This window comes from Pelecanus crispus, chromosome 7 (genome assembly GCF_030463565.1).
Source record: "Pelecanus crispus isolate bPelCri1 chromosome 7, bPelCri1.pri, whole genome shotgun sequence".
NCBI classification, from domain to species: domain Eukaryota; kingdom Metazoa; phylum Chordata; class Aves; order Pelecaniformes; family Pelecanidae; genus Pelecanus; species Pelecanus crispus.
This window is the reverse complement of record NC_134649.1, coordinates 50,437,595-50,455,878: the sequence shown is the minus strand read 5'-3', so window position 1 is coordinate 50,455,878 and position 18,284 is coordinate 50,437,595. Positions and strand designations below refer to the sequence as shown.

General features: G+C 44.6%; 1 protein-coding gene across 1 annotated transcript in view; it reads right to left on the bottom strand.

Moving 5' to 3' along the window:
* Nucleotides 1–18,284, bottom strand: part of GRM7 (glutamate metabotropic receptor 7) — a 303,787-nt gene that overhangs the window by 33,606 nt on the left and 251,897 nt on the right. Inside the window, exon 9 of the mRNA XM_075713720.1 lies at nt 9,751–10,686. Coding sequence (XP_075569835.1) covers nt 9,751–10,686 — 936 coding nt within the window. The remainder of the gene's footprint in view (nt 1–9,750; nt 10,687–18,284) is intronic.

Below are 18,284 nucleotides of genomic sequence, written 5' to 3'. Positions count from 1 at the left end.
CGCATGCGGCACCTCCAGCCCCCTGCCTAGGGGATGTCTGCACCGCAGGCAGTGATTTCTCGGTGCACAGGAGATGTTTTTACACCCACCTCGGAACCCTGGGGAAAGCGGAATGGAAGTGCAGCTCGCAGTTGCAGCAGAAGGATTGCACTCGGTGCAATGCAACGCTGCTGACTATTTTGCAGAAGAGCACTCAGGACTTTGCAGAGCTGCGGAATTAGTGTCCCCTGGCGAGTCCTGACCCAGAGGCAGGCAGGGCAGACGTGCACCAGGCTGTGCTGTGCAGTCCCGCACGGACAGACGGCCGGTGGTGGGACCAGCACGTTCTGCAGCGCGGGACACGGGCTGGGGGCACGGGCGGCGGTGCAGAAAGACAAACCCACGCCCTTGGCTTTCCATGCACAACTCTCCCGTGGCAAGCAGGAAGGTACATTTAAAGCTTGAGACGAGGCAATGAAATTACGAAACAGCCTGTCTTTTCTAGAGATGTTGCCTCAGGCACATCCTGCATAGCCACGAAGTAAAACAGCTTCAAGTTTCCTTAAAAATACAACAACCACCCAGAAGCAAATCTGTCTTCCATCACACACCTCCTCATGAATCTCGGCGCCGAACAGCCTTCACCCGATCCACCTCCTGCTAACGAGAGTCTCGCTCGTCCCCCACGGGAGCAGGTACAACACCACGCCACAGCCGCCGCTGGGTCACCAGCCCGCGCAGCGAGCGCTCCACCATCCCCAGCCTCGCGCCGTGGAGGGGAGAGCAGGCCACTGGCAGTATCACCCTCCCACCCTTTTTGGCATCAACCAGTCTAACAACTTCTTCTACCCAAGCTTTGATTTGGCTTTCCCATTGTGAGCCCTAAGCCATTTCCCGTCAGGTCAAACAGAACTGACAAATAACCACACTTCCCTCTGCTGTACCGAAGTGTTAGGCTATGGTATATCCAGAAATCCCAGGTGCCCAAGTTCAGGCCACTAGAATTTTGCTTCACTTCTGTCTCTTTTTCTTTTTCCATTTTTTTTTTTTTAATTTTTTTTACAGCAGCCTCCTAAGCAGAGGGAGATGGGGGCAGGTATTCCTGACGAGGCCATCTAATCCCTGAAGCGATTAGTAAACACTGTGAAGCAATCCAGTCAGTAATATTATATTTTTCCTGAGCTGTACTCTCCCGTAGGCGTTCTTAAAAGCAGCTGCTAAAGGTCGTGAGCCAGCTATATTCAGTAAGTGATGGGTCTATGAATGTCTGTTTGCTTAGGGAAGAAACCTCCCACCAAAACACCGCGGAGAGAGAAACAAGCGTGTGGTAAAAGATCGACGACTCCAGAACTCAAAATTCCTGCAGCACTCACTGCTTCACTGATGCGTATGCAAATACTGATTTTTTTTTTTTTTTTTTGAGGGTTAAATCATTAGTAGCAGTGGCACGTTACAAGCCTTTTGTCCTATTTGTTGACTAGTAACAGCATCCTTTTCCACTTGGAAGACAAAATGAATGCAGAAGGTAATAAAATAAATCTTACCGAGAACTTTACTGAGAGGTTATATGTTTAAGATTTTTGATAAGTTCTACAAAAAATAACTTTGAAACTCTATAGACACTTAAAGGTATTCACAGGGTGAATATACTTCTACAATAGTGTTCTTATATATCTTGATAAAAATATAGACCACCGGGATCATTTTTCTAATAAATGTTATCACAAAAAAAAAAAATCTACTGATTATTTCATTTCTAGATTTCAAAGAACATTTAATTTTCTCTCAATTAAAATGAAACACTATGTACTCACTGTCAATAGCCCAATACTCTACAAAAGTGGACTTTATTGTATACTCTTTTCTTGGAGGATCTCCAGACCTTAGAGGTCCAGCCTGGAGCGCCTTAACTGAAATCAAGTGAAGCTGCTTTTCAGTTCAGGCTTGTCTCAGGACACCTCTAATGGCAGATCATTGTATTCTGTGGTTTTCTCAGGGCTACAACCTTGAGGCTGGATAAAATTAAGAACTTCAGCATCTGAACATGCAGATCCCTAAGATAATGAAGCAATGGGTGAACTGAAAGCATATCAATGAGAAAAATTAGTATTTGTGGTTACTGAGTTGTACGCAGGTACTATTACTAGAACGCTTCTTTAAATGAAAGCTACAATTCGTGCCTGTCCCTGGATGAGCCCCATATTATGGTAGATTCAAAGTCACATTCCCTGTGAGCCTCAAAACCTGATTTTCTCAACCATCCAACAGTATAAAACTCCAACAAATGTTGCATTAAAATCCTCATAACTCCAAAATCCACATATGTACAGTTGCTATAGCAACTGTCATCTCAAGCCTTCCCAGGAGAGAAAATAAATGTGTGTCCTACCTAGTTAATTGGAATTTGTGTTACAGAGAATTGAAGGGTAACTTAGTTTCACCAAAAAATAGGACATATACTGAAGTGCTACCATGTTAACACCACATTATTCGACCTGAGTAAGAATCCACTTTGCATGTGCCTTAATATTATAGTATTTAGGTAACGTTCAACACAATAAGTAAAAATGTTGTTGCCAAATATACCTGACTTACCCTGTTTACCGATTTGAATAAAATGGGCGTTATAAAAACAGAGCAACAAGAAGGAAGGTGGAAGAGTAGATGGGATTAAAGACTTCAGATTTCATAGTGGTTGTATTACAGTAAAAAATCTCCTACAACCAAAGGTTTGTGCAATCCGGATACGTAAGTAAGCTGATGGAAAACGATGACTGCATGGTCAACCTTTCCCCATTTCTCTTCATTGCAGGATGAATAAAGCTCCCAAGCAGGAAGACCACACCGGCTGAGAAACTACCATCACTCACTCAGTCATGAATTATAACTTGTTTAACTTGAAAAAAGTCCTGAAAATTCTTCAAGAGAAAATCCCATTTGGAGAATATATTCAGGAGCATGTTGACAGTTATTACTAGCTTGTAGACATATCCAGAAATGTATTATTTTAATCTTAGCAATTACTAAATAAAAGTAATCACAGCTACGAGGCAATAACATCTCTGTGAAACATAAAAATGTAATGATGACATATCCCTCTATATTAGTTCAATGACATAATTTGAGAAAATAAGATTTTAGGGGAATATTCAACATGCACAACTACATCTGTACATAAAGAGTACAGATACGGACTTCAAACCTGCGGAGACAATGATTTCTTTTAATCTAACGGTTATAGCTCTGGCAAGTTTCCAGATCCTTCCAAATCTGACGAGCATGCTCGCAGGAAGCCATACATCTGCACCTACTAATAAGGGATGCCGTCAATCTGACTAAAATGCCAAACGCACGCGTACAGTAATGCAAAGCAGCGCTGGCTTTTGGGCAAGCCAAGTACCCAAGTGGATTCTGGCATGCCTGCTACATAAAGCAGACCAATGTTCAGGTTTGCCATTAAGATTAAAGAGATCTAATTTTTCAGTATTATGTTCTAGGGATTCAGGAGATTTGATTTAAGCAACAGTATATAAATATATATGGTAATACTAAATAACTGTAGGAGAAGAAAATAGCTTGTGATCTCTTAGACCTTCATAATTAGAGCTGAACATTGTTAGAAGAAAGGGAGAACACAGTGGCAAGGAAAAAAAAACCTCAACCAAGGCTATTTAACACAAGCCCACAGGCAATTCCTCCTGCCCTATTAATCTCTGTACACCACCACCACCAATATACCCAAATTTAACATTTCTGTAGGCTCCTATCGCATCCTTCCGGTGCAATTTTTTTTTTTTAAAAAGAAGAGATTATTTCCAAAAGCTTACTTTAAATTGAGGATGTGCTGTTTATCTCAGCTACGTTCCCAGGAGATTCTCCTGCAGACAAGGAGGAGAGGGACGAAGCTCCTCTGGGAAGGCTGCCGCCTCTTCAGGCTTTGCGGCCGGGCTGCCAAGAGGCTCTGCTGCCTGGCTTTGCCACTTGCCACCAAGTGCCGGTGAGCAGGGACCCCGGGGCCAGGGACGCCCTGCTGGGCAGATAGCCTTACGGACAGAGCAGCTTCGCGTTGGCTCCGTCAGAGGACGGCGAAGATGAGTTTCCGTCCGTATTGCTGCTGAAGGCACTGGCTGAGGATGCCACGCACAGGCCTGGGAGGTGCACTTCTATCCGCCCGTCTCTGCCATCTTTTAATATTCACTTAAACACAACCATGCTACATGACAAAAGTTAAAAAAAATGGTAATGAGTGTTGAAAAGTATTGTTTTTCCTAACAACAAATTGACTTCCAACCCAAAGCATTCTATGATTCTATGATTCTATGACTTTTATATACAGAACAAGCAAACCGGTACGTTAGGAACTCTACATATCACAGTGATTTAACTACAGATGCTTTTTCCCCTTCAGTTTGCTTTTGCTATGAAACTATTGCCTGTGGAAATCCGCAACGGTCTAAGCTTTAAAAATACTTACATTACGAGAGAGACTAATAATGAAAAAGCAAACTATTACTGCCACCTATGAAGTGACGTTTCCAAGATGTGTTAGAGCATGTCACGTGCTCTGCCATGCTGTTGCTCTTCACAGCATCTGTAAAAGGAAAACAATAAAAAAAACCCCCAAAACTCAAGAAATGAGAACGTGTGACTTCGTGAAGCCAGGTTAATCTCAAATGCATCTCCTGAAACGTGGCTCAAGCAGGAGCGTGCTACCAGGGGACACCCTTCCCGCGGAAGGAGCAAAGACGGCATCCCCGCGGCCGCGAGCCGCAGCATCGCCGGCAGCGGTGCAAGCCCAGGGTCGCGAGCGCTGCCCACAGCAGGGGGACTTGGCCCCGACCAGCCCCAGCAATCCCCTACTGCAGCGCCCTGCCTCTGGAAACGAGTCAAAATCAGAAGCAGAGAATCAAAGGAACCGTGGCCGAACAGCCCGCCGAGAGGCTGCAGGCACTAATGAGGCTGCAGGCACTAATGAATCCCTGGCGCAGGGCTGCGCGGGGCAAGGTGCGAGGCGCAGCTTGCCGCAGGACGCGTTCCCGCTCCACCTGCATCCCTTCCCATCCTTGCGCTTTCGTACTCTAAAATTTTGACTCGATTTGGCTTATTGATTTAGCCGTGCTTTGCCTGACCTTGCAGAGCAATCTGTGCTCTTTTCAAGTGCCACTTTGTATTGACTCTGCCGTGGAGCCAGGACTCCTATAATTGGTTTAACAGCTCTTTGAGGCCACTTTGTTTCTGATAAGATACCCACACATCCACGGAGAATTTAAAATAGTTTTGTTGTCAAAAACAATTACACCGGGAGCGTAAAAGCAGCGTTTCATCCCTACAGTCCGTCTCCAAACGCGCGGGTTAACAAGCTGAGCGACACCAGGGCAGGAGCTGGGCAGCAGGCAGGGGTGGACTCCGTCCCCTGTCCTCAACCCCAAAAACCTGCTGACCCTTCAGCTGACGGTGGGTTTTGATTGCTAGGAGCTGCTCCGAGTTAAACAGTGAGTGACCCCCTCTTCTCTGTAGGGACTCCTCTCTACATTTAGTGGCTTTCTGCCAAACACATACCGAAGGTAGGATCTTTCTGAGCAAAGGCACGGCACGATTCCAGTCCCCAGTGCCGTGCCCTGGTCCTCAAAGGTTACATTAGCATTTTAGAATACATACTAATAGTTACGTGAAAACAAACACACACAAAAAACCCACCCCAAAACACAACCCCCAGACCTAAACAGCAGCAATTCCCAGGTATGGAGCAGCGGCTACGTGAGCATTGCATCGAAGCTGAAGAAGCTCAAAGAATGGTGAAGCGTGGTAAGGACAACAGTACCGCATGCCCACGAGGAAATGACACGCCGCGTTACCAAACCAAGCCCACAAGCTACGACTGACCATGTGCTTGCCGAATTTTTAGACAGCGGACAAAGAAACTGTCTGAGTAAATGCGAGGTGTAAAGAGGTCAGGAATTTGCTTTTTCCACGTGCCACCTCCCATACGCTCAATGTTTTATCTCCATCCTGTAGCGCAAACTCTGCTATCTGGCCTTCCTCAAACTGCACCGCCTCCCTCCAGTCTGCTGCAAATGCTACTGTTTGAATTATTTGCCTTTTATGAATTACTTGCAGCATACTTCTAGTTCGTTTTTTTTTTGTTGTTGTGGTGGTGGTTATTTTCTACACTGAACAAGGTAGGTATTTTCAATATGCTTTCTACCAAACAACATTATGCTTGTATTTATTGATAAAATAAAATAAATCCATACAATGAAAATCACAACATTATATATAACACCATTTCTCAGTTTAAAAGATTGTGTCGCATGAGGTTTTCAGCAGGTGCAATTTCCATTTCAGCAAAGACCTGTGTGGCTAAGCTTAAACCCAATATTTTCCAGAGAAAATATCTGACAGGAAATCACTAGCAATCACAAAAAAGTACAGCCCCCTCACCCCCACTTTGAGTGACAGAGAAAGAGAGACACAAAGGAAAGCAAAGTGGCAAAGCTACTGCAGCTTGATCTCGGCGGAGAGCAGAAGGGGGGAAAGCCCCAGCAGCAAAGCCATAGGTTTGCCTGGGGTATAGGTTTGCCTGTAGGTATCGCACTCAGGCTGAGCACAGCACGCTGGTCCCACGCGCTACAGCCAACGTCTGCCAGTGCCTATAGGCTGGGGGAGCCAGAGGGACCGTCTATAGGGACCATACGCAAGTGCATCCATGCCCGCTGCGCGCATGCCCGTTGCACAGGTACGATCACACTGTACGGTTTGTTGGACAAAGCAGCTTTCAGCCCAAGGAATTGCAGTACGCCCCAGCAGCACCTGAGCAGTTCGGGCTGTGACAGCCAGCAGGCACTGAAGCCCCGGTCCCGCACTCCCCCCGCCGCGGCTGCCAGGGGCTGCAGCGAGCAGAAGCGGCCGGTGCCACTGGCTCCGTGCAGTGGCACGGGGTGGTCCCCTTGGCTGGAGCGCAGCGAAGTGAAGGGCTGTTTACTTTGCCCGGTATCCTCTTCTGTGCTCTGTGTGAAATCGAGTTAATCATCACCTCTTTTGCTGTCCTACACAAATTTGTACAAGAATCTTAACGCTTTCAAAGAAGTACGGGGTAATTCAGCTCTGTGACTACATGGAAACCTAAAGCTTTTGCTACTAAATGATTTTCAGTGCTGGCAGCAGCCTTTGAAATTCTTTGGGTCTTTCTATCGCCTGGTTAAATCTTTGCAGGCAACAATTTAACGCGCTTCATCTTGGTCACCTGCGGCCCTAAGGCATTCCCAGGCAGGAGCACAAAAGCTGCACTGTGCTCCCTGCATCAGACCAAAGTTACAAACAGGCCCAACTGCGTTTAAACCTGCTTATGCTGTTTCTTATCTCTCCCTTGACAGGGAAGCAGAGGTGTTTGAACCATTTGTAAGACCTGGCAGACCTCCTTTCCAGTTGAAATTAATTCCCTTTAGGGATGCAATGGCTGCCTGTAAAGGGCTGTAAAGCCCATTGCAGAGGTGAGATGATACGTGAAAACCTTCATAACCTCTGCTTCCTCCTGGGCGATCCTCTCTTCCATGGCAAACTGAGGGCAAAAGAATTGCAAATCTTTGTACAAGCAACCTCCTGAATTGCAAAGGACAAAGCTCTGGTGCAGGCACCTTCCTATGGAAAAGACTTGTAGCCAAAGCATGGACCTGCCTGAACAACAACACGGCTGTCTCCCTGCAATTTTATTGCAATAATCCATAAGTTTAACAGCTGTAAATTTGGAAATGATATCCCTGGCACAAAATGAGGTGTGTTAGCTGGGATTGGAAATTTGCTCACTCATTTAAAAGGTGCAGTAATTTTATTCACAGCAGTGAGCTTGCCCAAGTCTCGTGTTAAAGAACAAACCTTCAATGCAGATAGAGGGAGAAAAAGAAGTAGCAAGAAGCCAAAGCTCCTTCCTGCACAGGGAAGCGTGGGTTCAGTGAGTGGGGATAACTGACAGTATGCTGCTCAATCCATGCAAGATTTGTGGGAGAGCGTTTGAGGTGAGGCCAGCGATGCCCAGATTCAGCTGGCGTACGCCGCAGGTAAGGAGACGTGGCAGTGGTTTCCTCTGGGCTGGGGACGTAGATGGGGTCAGGGCTGGGGAGGGTAAAACAGTCTGACAGCCGTTCAGGACTAATATTTTCATTCCTCCCTACAGACTAGGCTTGCAGGTATTTGCCAAATCACTCTGAAATTACAGCTATCTCCAAACAAGATTCAGAGAGAAGTAAAACCAGATCTCTGTCACGAAGCATTAGCTGGAGCCATGGGCAGCAGCAGGAACGTGCAGAAGGGGCCTGAGACCCAGGAGGGAACTGGAGTTGCCACGCTCAGTCACTCACAGTTTGATTTGGCCCCGCACGTTGTAATAGCAGATTGATTTTTCACCTCTTGAATACTGCTTACTCAAAACGCACAGAGCAACTAAGGTTCTCCCTTTTTAAATACTTTAACTGCAAGTCTGAAAAGGGTTTTTTCTTGCCAACAGACCTTCCGACAATGTTTTAGAAAATGAATCATATTGTCCTCTGCTGTTTATTGCCTTCTTTCTCCAAGGCCACCATCCTCACCGATAAATATAATGGGAAGAAGGGGGTGACTTTCTCCTTGTCACTTTATGTGAGACAAAAGAGAGGCTGTTCATGTTTGTACCTAAACCATCACAGCATCAGCTGCAGCACGCTGGGTTGGGATCCCAGCAGAGCTGACTCTATGTATGTGCAAAGAGCACTTTAAACCTGATTTCTGTTGGCAGCAACGCCCATAGCTGACCAAGTTTTGCATCTCTTCATGTGCGCGTCTGCTCTCATTGCCAGGGCGTATTTCCCTAAGCTGCCCAGCTCCTTCCCTCAGCTGCCAGTGCCCGAGCAGCTGTGAGCACGCGATGGACGTGATGTGCACTCAAGCCCCGTGACACGCACACTGCAGACTCCTCTGCAGCATCTGCAGCCTCTCAAAGCCAACGGGAATGTTTTAATCGACTCTGACAGCACTTTGCAATAATTAATTTCCATAACAATCCAACTAATGGATTAGATCCTAACGTTTGGATGCTTTCTCTTAAGTTGTGTAAACGTAACGTTTTGGATTGGCTTTTGGTGAATGAACTCCATGGGCTCAAGTGGACCTCACTCATGAAGAGAAGCCACCTGGCATTCATTCACTCCAGGACTCTGGCTATACCCTTGCCATGAGCTATAGGGTAAGTCTACCTGGGCTAGTTTAAAAATAAGCAATACAGATAACACCGCCAGTCTAGTCTCAGCAGCTGGAGCTCAGGACAGACTATTTACCCTGTGGTGCAAATGTGCCCTGAGGCTGCTATTTGTGAAGCACAGCACTCATCAGACTAAGCACTGCCCTCAGTGCTGAAGGCCAGAAGCACAGGAGTCTGCTTGACTACTTTTTGACAGGTTTTGTTGCTTACATCTTGTATTCAAAATGATTTAGTTAAAAGATGCCTCTTTCTAGACAATATGACAGCTAATTCCCACTCATCTGACTGAAAAGATGCAATTGAAATAGATGCAACAATAAAACTAATGGCTAATATGATTGCTATTGATCATTTGCTGGTTTATCAAATGAATAGCCCACCAGCTAAATGGAGAAGGAAAATGGTGCTGTATATTGCACGTCTCAGTAACGAGCTAACTGGATAGCTATTTTAAAACCTATGTAAAGCTGAACATCAGTATGTAATTTATAACTGCAACGAATCCTGATACATCAGACACACGTTTGTTCATTTTCACCTACCTTTTCGGCTGACTGGGCAGTGCCAAAAAATATTGGAATGAAGGCAAGCCATACTATACAGGTAGTGTACATAGTGAATCCAATGGGTTTAGCTTCATTAAAATTCTCTGGGACACCCCGAGTCTTGATGGCGTACACAGTACATGTAACCATTAGAAGAATGCTATAACCCAAGGAACAAATGATTTGTAGATCCGTAATGTCACATTTGAGAACTCCTCTGGCTTGATCAGGGTTCATAGTTTTCTGCTCATCATAATCTATGATGATGTTGGGTGGGTCAACTGCAAACCAAATAAAGACACCTAGAAGCTGAACAGATATCAAACTCGACGTGATCGCCAGCTGCGACGTGGGGCTTATAAGCCTAGGTGCTGTCACTGACTTTTTGCCCTGTTCAAATATGCGGTAGATGCGGTTTGTTTTAGTTAACAGGGCTGCGTAGCTGATGCACATCCCCAAGCCCAAGAAGATACGGCGGAAGGAGCACACTGCAACGTTTGGTTTGGCGATCATCAGAAACGTGATTATGTAGCACAGAAATATCCCTGTTAACAGAACGTAGCTGAGTTCCCTCCCAGAAGCCCGGACAATGGGAGTGTCGTTATATCTGATGAACGTTGCCATGACAAAAATGGTGGCAATAATTCCCAGCATAGCCAAGAAGACGGGTATGACAGCCCAGGGCGAGTGCCACTCCAGCTTGACGATGGGTATCGAACGGCACCCCGTCCGGTTCTCGTTGGGCCGCTCGTTGTATGAGCAGAGCAGACAAGTCACCTCGTCAGCTTGGTACTGATAGCCGTCGCAGAGCTCACAGTGCCAGCAGCACGGCATCCCCTTCACCATCTTCTTCCTCTCTCCTGGCTTGCAAGGCAGGCTGCAGACCGAGGACGGGACTTCACGCACTCCTTTGCCCCACTGCATTTCATCGATCTACAAGACATGTGAAATAGAAAGAGGCTGGTTATTTAGACATTACTGTCAGACAACCGGGATGGGAATGGAAGGGGCGAGGACCAAGGGGGAACCTACAACAGAGAAAAAACAAATGGATAATCTTTATATGTGGCAGACTCCTGGAAAAGCACCGGGAACCACACATGCTACTGCCTTCGCATGGGACTCTAATGCACGACTATTTACTGCCTTCATTTGTCATTGTCATTAGTAGTTAATTCTGGTGGAATGACACACAACATCAGATAAAACAGTAGAGTGTCAACCTCTTCCTTGTTTCATGAAAATTAGTAAGAACACTGCAATGGCTTGAGGGAAGGCAGGAGTTACATTCACAAAACTGCTTTCCATGCATCTAGAGTGTGGAGCTTCTTGCTGAGACCAGAACAAGAGATCTCCCGTCTTGGCACTACTCCTGACCAGGTTAATGTTATAATGAGGTGGAACTGTGTCTTATACAGGGCATGGAATCAGCGAGAACATGGTAAGATCTGCAATATGAGCCATGTAAGAAATGTGAAGCACAAAGAAAATAGTCATCAATGAAAAATGCAATAATTAGGTAATATATCATTTCAAAGTCACATTCCACTTTTGAAATACCATGCATGCTTCTGGGAATGCAAATTACAAATGATTATATTAAATAAATAGAAAGTCTTACTTGTTCTGCAGTCTTAAGAAACCTAAACTCCAAAGTATGTGCACAAAGGCTCCCAGGTGCTGCAGAAAATTAGACTCACAAATAATTTCAAAATATTGCAGACTAAAGCCACTAACCAGTTTTCAAGAACAAGGGAGGTTTAGCATTGGAGCCCCCCTGCAATACGTGTGTGTGTGTATGGCTTTTCCAAATATAAAACCTGATCTCCAGGTATAGATGTGAATAAATGTTATTAAAACCAAAATTTCAGCTATTTTTTATTTTTAGGTTACTTAAATGCTTACAAGCTCCACTATTTTCCTTACAAGAGAAAAATTCTAAGATGAGTTTCTTGAATCAGCTGCCTTGATTATTAATGTATACAGTAAAACTGGGGTTTGCAAGTCTTACATTGAAGGATTAAGCTGCACTTTCCTAATTTAATTCAAAGTAGATCTTGTACCATCTTCATTTCATGTACTTGAAAAAAACCCCTAAAATCACACACTGCTCAAATGCTATACTACCAAGAGGCTCCACTGTGAATGTTATAAAAATAATCCCTCAATAACAGATATTCTAGAGGTCTGCCACTGCTTGAGAAACTTCATTAACCTTCAATATTCACAACTTATTCTGAAAAAAAAAAAAAAAAAAGAAAAAAGAAGATTCATGAGCTCTACTTTCATACTGTGCTGAGCTGAAGGTATGCAGCTTACAGAAGCTGAAGGAATACTGATGATAAAGGAGAATACAAAGACTCATCTAATTGCACTGGTAAATGGTAGTTTGGTCTTACTGGAAGCTCTTACAAGGAGCCAGGAAATCCATTTCTATGCCCAACTCTGTCACTGCTCCAACTAGTAAAGGCTAGCAAGCCCTTTACAAACCTGGAGTTGAATTCCTAGGTTGTGCCTATGCCTCGCAAGAGAGCTGGAGTAAGCTAGCACGTGTAAGTGTAACTTGCTGTGGAGGCACGACAAAAGACATCAGCAGGAAAGAGAACCAAAGAGAACCAGGGCCAAGATTTCTGACCCGTAAAGCAGGTGTGAAAAATTTCATGACAATTCCTTAAGAAACCAACTGACCGACAGGTTGCATCTTTTTTTACTCTTCATAATTGCTGATTTGTATCTGGCCCTTTTAAAAAGCAGACTGAGACAGCATAACTATAACTTACCTGTACAGCTAGAAAGTGAGACACATCGATCCAGTCTGGAGCCTCCATTTTCTATCACAACTATTAAACATAGAAGTTGCTTGACACCCTTTTTACAGCATGCATTGATATGAAGTGAGAAAGGCATCCTAACGGCATGGATTTTGACCCAGTGATGAAAGGATTCTCACCAATTTCCTGCATGCTAACATCTCACAGAACCACGGAATTATTAATGTGTTATCATATCCCCACCCCTTTAATGACTATAAAAGGATGAATTTCCATATTCTCAAATGTATTCCATGGCATGGCTGAGTAGCTGGGACAGCCTAAAGGTACTTTATTCTGTGCAGATACTGTGTGTAAAGAGATTGGCGTGGCTCAGCCTAGCCAGCAGCTCAGCACCACGCAGCCATCGCTCACTGCCCCTGCCCCCATGGGATGGGGGAGAGAATCGGAGGAGTGAGAGGGAGAAACACTCCTGGGCTGAGATAAGAACAGTTTAATCATTGAAATAAAATAAAGTAAAATAATAATACTAACAATATAATAATAATAGTAATAACAATATCCAAAGCAAGTGATGCCCAATGCAATTGCTCACCACCCGCCGACCGATGCCCAGCCAGTTCCCAGCAGCGATCGCTGCTCCCCGGCCAACCCCCCCAGTTTCCATACTGCCCATGACGCCGTATGGTATGGAATAGCCCTTGAGGCAGTTGGGATCAACTCTCCTGGCTGTGCCCCCTCCCAGCTCCTTGTGCCCCTGGCAGAGCAGGGGAAGCTGAAAAGTCCTTGACTGGCATAAGCAGTGCTGAGCAGCAACTAAACCATCAGCGTGTTATCAGCATTCTTCTCCTACTAAATCCAAACCACAGCACTGTGCCTGCTGCTAGGAAGAAAATGAACTCTATCCCAGCCGGAACCAGGACAGAGATAAATAGAAGATCAGGCAAAATCATGGAAAGTCCTTTTTCTGGTCTCCTGGGACGACACCATGATAACCTGTATCACTGGCCTCAGAAAGATTTGCAGTGTTCTGCTGCTTCTGGTGAGAAAATTAATGATGCAAACTGCCTGTCAGATAAACCACCTGGCACCAGAGCCTAGTGTTGGGAGATGAGAACCTGAGTCAAGCCAGAGACACTTTTCCCACTGTGACGGTGTTCTCCCCCCGTCCCGACCATTCCCAGTAACCCTGCTCAAGCGATAACCACCAGTGGCAGTCGTGATGGATGCATCCAGCTCAAAGTAGATTTAGGGGAGACGGATAACACCACCACAATAGCCAAGGGCTAATTTATGGCAATGCATTCACCTAACCACAGTGCTGGTCAATGTCCGCCTCGAGCCAAATTTGTAAGAAACTAACATCTGCAGTCGGTACATATGTATGACTATGAGTCCATCATCTCACCCCCATAAGAGCCCAAGAGCCCTTTGAGCTCTCTTGCACAGCAGCGGGCTGCACGCTGGGATCTCCCTTGAGTAGAGATGCCTCTCAAGGTTACTCACCGAGGCTGAGAGAATCCTTATCCCGTCAGATACGCGGTATGTGAATTGGGAATAAGCACGCCAAAATTTTGTAATCTTAGCTAAGTGATATAAAGGACTGATTGCACAATAAATAACAAAGGTTATAACCCTTTAGACATAAACCATTGACCAAGTCTGGGACTACGTTTGGACCCAGCCGTACCTAGACTCCTCTAAGGGAAGTTTAGAAAGCAAGGGGGTCCTCTCTGAACCTTGCGACTCAATGGGAGGGTCTCCCTGACAGTTCTGGCTGACCCTGTCCCCTATGCAGTAAATAATCAAGCGTACCTTGCCACTGAATCTTGTTAAACCACTGTAGCATTTACCATTGAACCTTGTTAACTCCCTGGTTTATATCAATAAACATATTGCTGCTTCTCTCTTACGAGCGAGGTGCATCACTCTTGCTGCGACACCCACTCAGAAAAGAATATTTTTGAAACATTTTTGTCTTTGAAAAAAATTATCTTTTCATTACTCCTGTCAGAAATGCAAACAAAAGCAATAAAATGTTCATCTGTGTATTTTGGCTGCTTTAGGATCTAAGAATTGTGCCTGATGTACTTTTTTTCTGTTCCCCTTTTCCCCTCCATCCTTCTTCCAGCTTTTACTGCAGTTTCCTTGCAATAATTTAGCTTTTGAAAACCTCAATCTAAAAAAGACTTCTCTTGTGGCAAGTAATTGTTATATTCAGCCATTTCTTACATGTACTTAAATCTAAACCCGCTTATAGTCAATGACTTTTTCCCAATACTTTCAGTCACTATGAACTGGAAACTGCTTGCTTAAAGATTCTGAGTTCAGGATCAGGATCATAAAATCCTGATAAAACAGCAAGGATAACTTTTGTTCACAACTACTGTAAGAGGACCTTCAACAAAAACAAAATAGCAGAGCATTTCATTCGGGGGCAAGGACCACAACGCTGGCTTGGTCACTTCTTTCTTAACGTCTCCCCTCAGGCGCCCACTGCCGCGTCCTGGCCAAGCTCTGGCTGATGGCAAACCAGCAGCGGGAACATCCGAGCAGCGTTCGGAGATACAAACCACAGAAAACAGAGCAGCAGACTGCCATGACAAGTCTAAACTTCTTGCACATTACATCCTATTTTTAAAGGAGAGACGTGACAGAAGTAGAAATGGTTTTGAGGAGGATGATTTCCAAGACCGTTGTTTCAACGTGCAACTAACCTTACCTGCCCGGATTCAAAACTAAACCACATATATTAAAAGCACAGATGACAAGATTAACTAGACAAATGGCAGATCCAGGACTCAGGAGGTTCATGCTCTTTTGCTGACCCTCTTCCCAGGCCAGTTTGATCAACTTGGGCAAGGCACTTCATGTACTTTTTTTTCTTCCATTTCCCCACCTATAAGCTGGAGGCGCTGTCAATTATATTCATAACAAAGACCTACAAAATCTTTGAGATCCATGGAGGAAGAGTGCTATTATCCATACCAATCCTACATTTCTATAAGCAAATATAATAAATTCTTATCCCATCATCAAAAAGTGATTATCTGAAAATGCGAATCATAATCTAGAAAGCAGTAAGTAAACAGTTTCATAAATCATGAGAAAGTACTCTTACAATTAACACAAATCTTGCACAGAGGATTAGGGAGTTTATTTTTCCCAAACCAGCACCGCTTACGGATGTAGCCAGACACACTGTACTCACAGCTTTCCAACAATTTCACATCTTGAATTTAGCACTTGACCAAGTCAGTACTGAGGGACACAATGAACTTCTCCATGACAATTCTGCCAAACTTGGGAAGAATGCAAAACCTAGACTGCACTAGATGCTGTAGACACGTTTCATGTCTTGAAAAATCACATATCTACCCATCATCCACTTATCATCATGTTAATTGGCACATCTTCAACTATGTAGTGTGCAGACTGATGCTCATATATTCATCCACTGATGATTTGATCTGATAAATGGGGAAAAACGCCACAGCTGGTTCATTGTAGGACATTCAGAACAAGTGACGAGAAAAGAACTTCAAAGCTGGCCATGATCCATGGTACTTGGATCCAGTAGAGCCACCATGTTACAGTGGGACACTACGTTTTGCCCTACCACCACAGTACAGAGGAAAAAAAAGCCATGAAACTAAAAGCAAAACCAAAAGCAAGCAAGCAAACAAAAACAAAAAAAAAAAAAGAAAAGAGAAAGCTCCCTCCCAGACCCAGTGCCTTCCCCACAACCACAGAGCAATGCACTATCCGTCTTGGTTAGAGTTAACTCTAACTCCTTTTTTCCCTCAAGCTCTCAAGCTCCTACGTATCGCCCAGTTCATAACTGCCTCGAGCTACAGGGATGGGATCCATTTCCAATATAAATTCTCATTATGTTGACTACAGAACAAACATTAACAAGAAACGCTTAGTCTGTCTCATAAGGCCTAACATAATTGTTCATTTTAATGAGTAAAGTAACTCAATATATGTATATAATTTAAACATCGCTGCTTTTTTTCTCACTACCACAAACATTTCTGTAATAAGCTATTTGTTCTGAACTCAATTGTTTCATGCAATGTTTGATTAAAATAAAAATCAGTACAAAAATAATTACATTAGTGATAATTAACCTACTTGGGGAAAAAAATAGCCATGTTCCCTGATACGATTTTCATAACAACTCTGCCATTAATTTCACGGACACATTAGAAAACAATTGTGGAGGATTGTGCTCAGATTTATTGCCACCTTTACGGCTTTTAGACTCCAGTTACGAAGTCAGCAGTTCAAACAGTTTTTGTACATTCAACTTTACAGATAGCAATATTTGCATGACTTGGCTCTTAGGGCTTAGCTATTAACGTCTTGTAATTAGTTTCTAAATCCAGGGCTTTAACATGATAATGGTTTTAAGCTAAGAATATGTCAATAACATATAGCCACCAGAGCCTTCTGCAAAATATCAACTAAAATCCCTTCAACAGATAAGAGCAACGATAAGCCAAACTAGCAGAGAAAGATGCAAAGCTACTCCAATGACTTGCCCAAACACTGCAAGTAAGGTGTTTCACCTCATACCGTAACTTATTTTAATTTCACTGCCAGGGGATTGACAGAAAAGCTTTAAGACGAGTGCGAAGCCTGCAAGGTGATGGAGGCAAAAAATCCCAATGTTTTTTTGCTTGTAATGAACAAATCACTGCGTTCTGAGTGGTGCAGGCTCAATGCATTTTCAGGATAGCGCAAGAAAGTCCCCAGAAACTACAAAACCTCTATTTAAACAGGAAAATTCTTTTGCAGTGACAGCGTACCCCCCGGCTTGGGAGTCATCCTCTTAACCTGGGTGCCCTCAGCACAGGCTTGAGCCCACTTACACCCCGGCACCCCAAAATGATGCGAAGACTGTAGCTCACTCCTGCCTCTTCATTTTCTTTTGTTTTCTCCTTTTAAATTGAAGGCAAAATCCAGCTACTTCAAAGCAGCTTTTAAAATCTGTGCAGGGCAGAAGTAGGACACGTTAACCAGCAGCCCCAAAAGCCAGAGATAACGGGGTCTAAACCTGATCCCCAGCTGCTGCAAAAGCATCTCTGCTGGGACGGGGCTGCTGTGGCCCCGGCACAGCCCGGGCACCCTGCTCCCCACAGAGCATCCCAAATCTGGGTCCGAGCTCTGCAGCTCAGCCCTGCCTCGGGACAGTTCATTTTCTCCCTACTTTCAGTGCCGTTCCACAGGAACACTTCATCAGCAACACGGAGCATCACCCGGCGCTGCCTTCCTCCCGATGCCGGGGACAACGCGGTTTGTGCTAGCAAGTGTTTTTAGGTCCTTTGGGATACTTCAAAAGAAGGTTGCTTTAGGGGAAAAGCAAAATCTCCTAAGTTTTCCTGCTCTGCTGTACTAATTATTATCATGTTTTAACCCCAGGCAGCAGCTCAGCACCACGCAGCTGCTTGCTTGCTCCCCCTGCCCCAGTGGGATGGGGGAGAGAATCGGAGGGGTGAGAGTGAGAAACACTCCTGGGCTGAGATAAGAACAGTCTAATAATTGAAAGAAAGTAAAATAGCAATGATAATAATAACAATAGAATAATGATAATAACAACAATAATATCCAAAGCAAGTGATGCCCAATGCAATTGCTCCCCACCCGCCGACCGATGCCCAGCCAGTTCCCAGCAGCGATCGCTGCTCCCCGGCCAACCCCCCCAGTTTCCATACTGCCCATGACGCCGTATGGTATGGAATGGCCCTTGGGGCA